Here is a 6,000-nt window from a genome sequence, read left to right as displayed (position 1 = left end):
AGATTGTGTCCTGAGCTCCGGTGTGACATTAAATCTGTAACTGTTCACTCTCCCAGCCTGTGGCCTGGACTGTAATTCTGGGTAAACATGTCTGTGTTTATCTGGACGTCATCCAGAAAGAGTGTTTTGCATATTTGTTAACTGAAAGAAAAATAAAACCCTGCTCTTGGGCTTAAGTACAGTGTTGAGTGGATCAGGTATTGATCACCTCCTGTCTCAGGGAATGTTCATGAGTCACGTGAAGTAATCTAATTCAACCTTAATTGCGAACAAATATTTGCATGCTGTCGGGTGGCTGAGCTCGGCCCAGATTAGGGGGTCAAAGTGCACCGCGTTTAATGTTTAATACAGCTGGTCTCTCAAACTCCAAACACACATCTGCACCTTAATAATCTTCAGCTTCCTTGCTATTTAAATATTTGACTTATTATATTATATTAATTTCCTTGTGTTGTGTTGTGTTTTTCAGAAACTTTGATTCACTCAGTAAGGAGAACATATATGAAAACAATAACCTGGTAAGTTTTATTTGTTTACGTGAAGTTTCATTGTATCGGTAAAAGGTTGAGTAAAAAATTTCCACTTGTAATGCAAGATGTCTAGAAACCTGTTCTTCCTCCCCAGAGGACAATGCCTTGGAGGTCTAGGTCGATGTGTGTGTCTAGTGTCAAGGCGTAGAGCATCACAGACATTAACTCCCACTCACCTGTCTGTGCTTTGAATGGTTTGAGAATAACCCGGTGTACTTCCCGTTTATGTAGGTCAAGTTCTGTGTGGCTGGACTGCGTGTTGTGTAGGGCTTTAAATCACAAATTGGCTCAAGAAATTGCCGTCAGAAGGGCTGAATTAATCTCGGCAGCCGGCCCGAAGACAGACTGACAGCGCGTGCATCCGTACGAGCGACTCGAGAGCTGGCTGAGCTGTGCGTGCGGCGTTATTTGTACTGTATCTGGCAGGAAATAATTTAATTAACTGGTTGGCCAATTAATCCCTGCGATTAAGTTAAAGGACTTTCTGGGCAAGTAATCTGTTCCATAAAAAAACCGGCGCACACATTCCCGTTGTTAATTTGAAATATATAAACTATCATCGAGAATGTGAGTTCAGTTGCTGTTTTTTAATCAAATGCTGTTTTCCTGGGGGGGAGGGCCGGCCGAGCAAACGAGAATCTCGCCTTTTAATGAGAAACCCTGACAGGATTTATGGGAAATGTTTTGGAGGGAAACGAAGTGTCAATCCGCTCTCCTCGGCTTGAGCTGCGGAGCGTGTCTTGACAGGAACACCCTGGCATTCGCTTTGGTTTTGACACCAGTGTAATAATACCTGCAGTGCGTATATTATGATATTGTAACAAGAAGACTTGGGCTGGGAACCAGGGCTGTGGCAGAGAAGCCTGAAGCTTTAAAAGAACCAGGGCCGAGTAAAGACCATGAATTTCTCAATAAACATGGAGAAAGCTGCTGCCGTTTCTGTTTTGATCAGGAGGTCCCTTTGTTTCGGTTTCCTCCTTGAAATAAAATGTTGGAGGCTGGTTTACTTGCATGTTTTGACCGCAAATGACAAGACGGATCATTCTGCTGAGGCATTATATGGTGACGCAGCCATGCACGTGACTGTGTATCGGCACTCGTGCAGTTGGGCAATACGTTGAAAAAGGGGAACTCCCCACAGTCCAGCCTCCAGTCACAGGGGCCTGGTGTAACGCAGGAAAACATTACGCAGGAAAACATTACGCAGGAAAACATTACGCAGGAAAACACAGGGTGGAAAGTATTATTCGAAGACTGTGTGCAAAATGGCATACGTGCCTGCGTACCTGTCCCTGTGACCGGTCCTGTAATTGTTGCTCATTTCCCCACAAAGCTGTGGTTTGCCTGACGTTACTTTGGAGTGTATTGACCTTTAAAACAATACAGTATTTCATATTTGTTTACAATTGCTACTTCCTACTTTGCCTGAGCCACAGAAGTTCAGGATATTACATTTGGAAAACCTCCTATTAAGAAAGCTAATGTGACCCAGGTCCTTGGCCCTTGAAGACTGTGGGTTTGAACACGGGGCGGTTTATAGAAACAGCGCTTTGGGCACTTACTGCGAGACATGAGCTGTTATTGTAAAGGAGGCGGTATCTGTAGTTTTGTTGCATTGTGTAGTAGATCACCTTAATCTTTTTATCTATAGTTCTAATCCTGAGATGTGTAGGAAAAGGATGGCACACAATACTGTAGATTTGCCTCCCAGCAAGGTGTGCATCCCCTCAGGTTCACAACCCTTAAAAGATCTTATTTCCTCGACCTTCATTCCTGCTCTGTTCTCCAGACTGAAAACAACCAGCAATCTGATTGACCTTTTTTATCTTTGTATTTGCTGTAGTTTTGTTTCCTCCTGCCAGCCTCAGTAGTGGCGATGTCACTGGCTTTGTTTTTACCTTAAAACATTGCGGATCACTCGGGCTGGGGAGACGGCAAAGGGGCTTTGAAACGCACAACCTGGGTGCCGAAGTTGCTGAAGAGACCTAATGAGACTGAACCTGCCTCGAGTAAACATTCCTGTCGTTTGCCAGTGATTGAGATAACAGGCTGCTGCACGCATGTTGTTCACCGTGCCGCCATCTTCGGCCTCCCTGCATCCGCTCTCCACAGACTCGCGCTGCCGTCTCCCCTCAGTGCTGCTATTTGATCCCCTGCCAGGCTCTTCCCGGCTGTGTGTTCTTGTCAGTGTTGTACAAGTTTGGCTTTGTACAATTCTGCCAGTTCGGACAAGTGAAGCAGTCAATGAATGAAATGGGCTTTATGCCACAATTGCGGAGACAATAAGCCTCCTTAATAACACGCTTCCCTGGGGTCCCGTCGGGCCAAGAGCCATGGCCATTGGGTGGCGGCCCCTGCTTTTCACCCCGAGTAAACCTACTTTTAAGACTCCCTGATTAAAACCCAAGTATCTGCTCGAGGCTTTTATATACGGACATTTTGCATGGTTTCTTTTTGCAAGTAAAAACAAATCCATGAATAAGATATAAGCTCATGCTCCAAAGTGAGACCTTTTGCAGGGTAAGTAGTAAATTGCTTTTGCATTTCATCAGTGACTTCCTTTTACTAACAATAACTTTGCATTTGAATGGACCGGCTGTAAAGTAGGTCTGTGACGGGCAGGGGAACTGGTGGGGAGGCAGGGCAGTTTCCCATGCCTGGCTTCGCTCTGGAAAAACAAATGAGTCAACGGGGCCCTGCATTACTGCGCTGAAGGCAGAGCGATGGCACGTACGAATCCTTCACTGCTGAGGGGACCCTTCAGCTGCGAGCAATGGATTCTAACTCCCGCTGGATTAGACCACCTCTGACATCTGTTGGCTGCCTCCAAAAATCGGAGCCACGCAGTGGAGCCGAGCCCTCCGCTACTGTGAGTGTGACACTGAAGTGGCTTCCCTCCCAAGGAGATGATGTCAAACTCCTGTGTTTGCACGAGCACAGTAGCCCCCCGTGGAGGTAGAAGACCGTTTGAGAGCTGCGGTTTACCTGATGTTTCACGGAGCCTTGCTGGCTAAACCTATCCAGCCTGGCGAACTCGCTTGGCAGCTTTCTCTCTCCAGGTGACTTTCATATCGCCTGCTTCCTGAAGTTAATCAGTATCTAACCAGGATCTGGCACAAATGCAGTCAATGCCCGTTCCTCTGAGTTTACAGTCTATGTTCAGCAGGGACATTGTCACCATAAACCTCCCCAACCTTTGCGCTGTCATGCTTTTACTTTCCCTTTCCAAGTGTGAGATGTTTCTTTTTTTAGGTGTGACTTGGCAGCTTCAAATGGTTAATGACGGGAAGTCCTGTGCTGTGTGTGAGGGATGCTCGCCCATTGTACATTGCTGGCAGAATGACTCTGTTTATCCTGAGGTTTTAGCAGCACTGCTCATTACCGGTGCTGTGGCGTTGGATGGGCGCTCAGTCCAGTGGTGGTTTCCCTTCCTGAGGTTTGTGCGCCAGCCCTGTGTAAAGCCTGTTATCACCCGGTGAGATTGTGGGCATGGGAGGAGGGCTGCCATGGTACCTCACCGTGCCCGTCTCCCGCTTTCATTAGCAGGGCAGGCTGTGCCCGGTGCGCTGTCCCGAGCGCCAGCTCTCTGTGCCGTCACTGCTGCCTTTGATGCCAGGAAGCATTTAATAACTGCTGGAAACCGAATGAATCAAACCACACAGATGTGAAGTTATTTATTTTGTCCCTCCCCTGCTCCCCTCATCCTTTATATCGCCTTGCTTCAGCAGTACAGCAGCTAGTGGAATCAATCCTTCACGCTAGGCCGAGCATGCACGGCACTGTTGCAAGACCTGAAAAGTTGTGCACCGCCCTTGTTCGCGCCGGCGGTTTCCTTATGTGAAATCAGCATCGCCGCTCTGTCGCTAATTTCCTGGTTCAGTGGCGGAAAATACAGGTCGGCCGCCGCATCAGTGGGCCTCTTTCAAAACCCCCGGGCCTTCACTCCTCACTCTTGCCTCAATACAGGCCGTTTTTAATTTATCTTCTCTTCGCAGACTCCAGCTTGACAACTGGGATAGAATTAGGGCTTCGCATGTGTGTGTTTGCTTCCTTCCTTTCTTTCTTTATAGTATTTTAACTGTCCCTGTCATGGGAACAAGACCTCCCTAACCAGGCCTGTTAGAAATCCGGTTATCTGCTCGGCCAGGTGCTGCTTTTGAGTTCCCTTTCTGGATCCGGACTTGACTATGATGTGACGGGGTAGTTTATTATTGCGAAGTCCTCTTTAATTTCTATGCACGGCAAAGTTGATGAGAGAATGAGTTTTGGCCTGAAATGCACTTTTTGAAGTTTTTCTAGACCAAGTGACCGAATCTCCCCCAACCCCTCCCCACCCACACACACACATGATTTATGCTCGATGTTTTAAAAATGGTCTGCCTTCAGTTTGCATAACATCCTCATGAGAAACGGGCGCCGTGCATTACCAACAGCAGCCCATCTCCATATATTGCAGCTTGCATGGTCAGATATCATCCTACTGTATAGATAACTGGCAACCTGATCTCCCAGGACATGGGGACATGAATTTTGAATGACTCGTGCGGTACTCTATCCTGCCTTAAAGGAGGGAGATGGATTGTGTGCTTGTCAATAGTAGTGCAGGAAGAGCACGGTCTCCGGAGTGGTCCGACACAAAAGAACTTTAATTTGCCATTGATGAGAATTGTTACTGGAAGGGTTGTGTTACTAGTCCTACACTTGCTTACCTTTTAATTTACACAATTCCTCTGCACACTGTTTAGGTAAAGTGTCCTGGCTTTACGGTAAATGTCATTTCCGATGAGACTGTGACAGGAAGCATCTGACCAACAGGAACTGCCGTCGGGTGAGATTTGAGACGGGCAGACGGGCCATCGTCTTTATTCAAACTGGCAGAATGAAGTTACACTCCAGTTGTGCGTTTTCCCATCCCTGTGCGTACTGTACAGTTATACTGTAACGCCAAACCTCGATTCCGAGTTGAGGGGTAGTGCGGTCCATCGCTAGGTTTCCCGAGCGCGGGCATGCGTGTGCTCGGTGTGTTTCATGTTTCAGCGGTGCCGTGTTTCTGCTCCCCGTCTCTCGTTACGCCTGAATCTCGTTAATTCTTACCTTTCCCCCTCCTCCCTCGCTCCTCGTGAGACGGACAGATCTCTTGCCTGATGCAGAAACTAAGATTCTCACACTTGCTGACGTGACCTGAACCACAGTTTCCTGAAGCATCACAATTCTGAATAAAGTTTCTGAATATTACTTTAATTACTAACTAAACATCCCTGTATATTTGGATGTTCAGGGGGTGGAAAAACATGATACAAATTTTGATAAGAGGGAGAATGTTCTACATTTTAATTGGGGTGTAGAGTTCAATGTAGGAATGGTTTTATAGTTTTATAGTGTTTTTTTGCTTTACTCTTTACTAATAATTTAGTGAACGTTTTGACTAAAAATTAAGTTGAGACATTTTGTGTAGTGTTAGGGTTATGGT

At 46.6% G+C, this 6,000-nt stretch overlaps 1 protein-coding gene across 1 annotated transcript in view; it reads left to right on the top strand.

Annotated features, from left to right (window-relative positions):
- Window positions 1-6,000, top strand: part of LOC136712559 (MICAL-like protein 2) — a 28,184-nt gene that overhangs the window by 4,116 nt on the left and 18,068 nt on the right. Inside the window, exon 2 of the mRNA XM_066689200.1 lies at window positions 470-518. Within this exon, the coding sequence (XP_066545297.1) occupies window positions 470-518 (49 nt within the window). The remainder of the gene's footprint in view (window positions 1-469; window positions 519-6,000) is intronic.

Source organism: Amia ocellicauda, chromosome 17 (assembly GCF_036373705.1).
Source record: "Amia ocellicauda isolate fAmiCal2 chromosome 17, fAmiCal2.hap1, whole genome shotgun sequence".
NCBI classification, from domain to species: Eukaryota; Metazoa; Chordata; class Actinopteri; order Amiiformes; family Amiidae; genus Amia; species Amia ocellicauda.
Note: the sequence above shows the minus strand (reverse complement) of the source record. Positions and strands in the feature narration are given on the sequence as shown.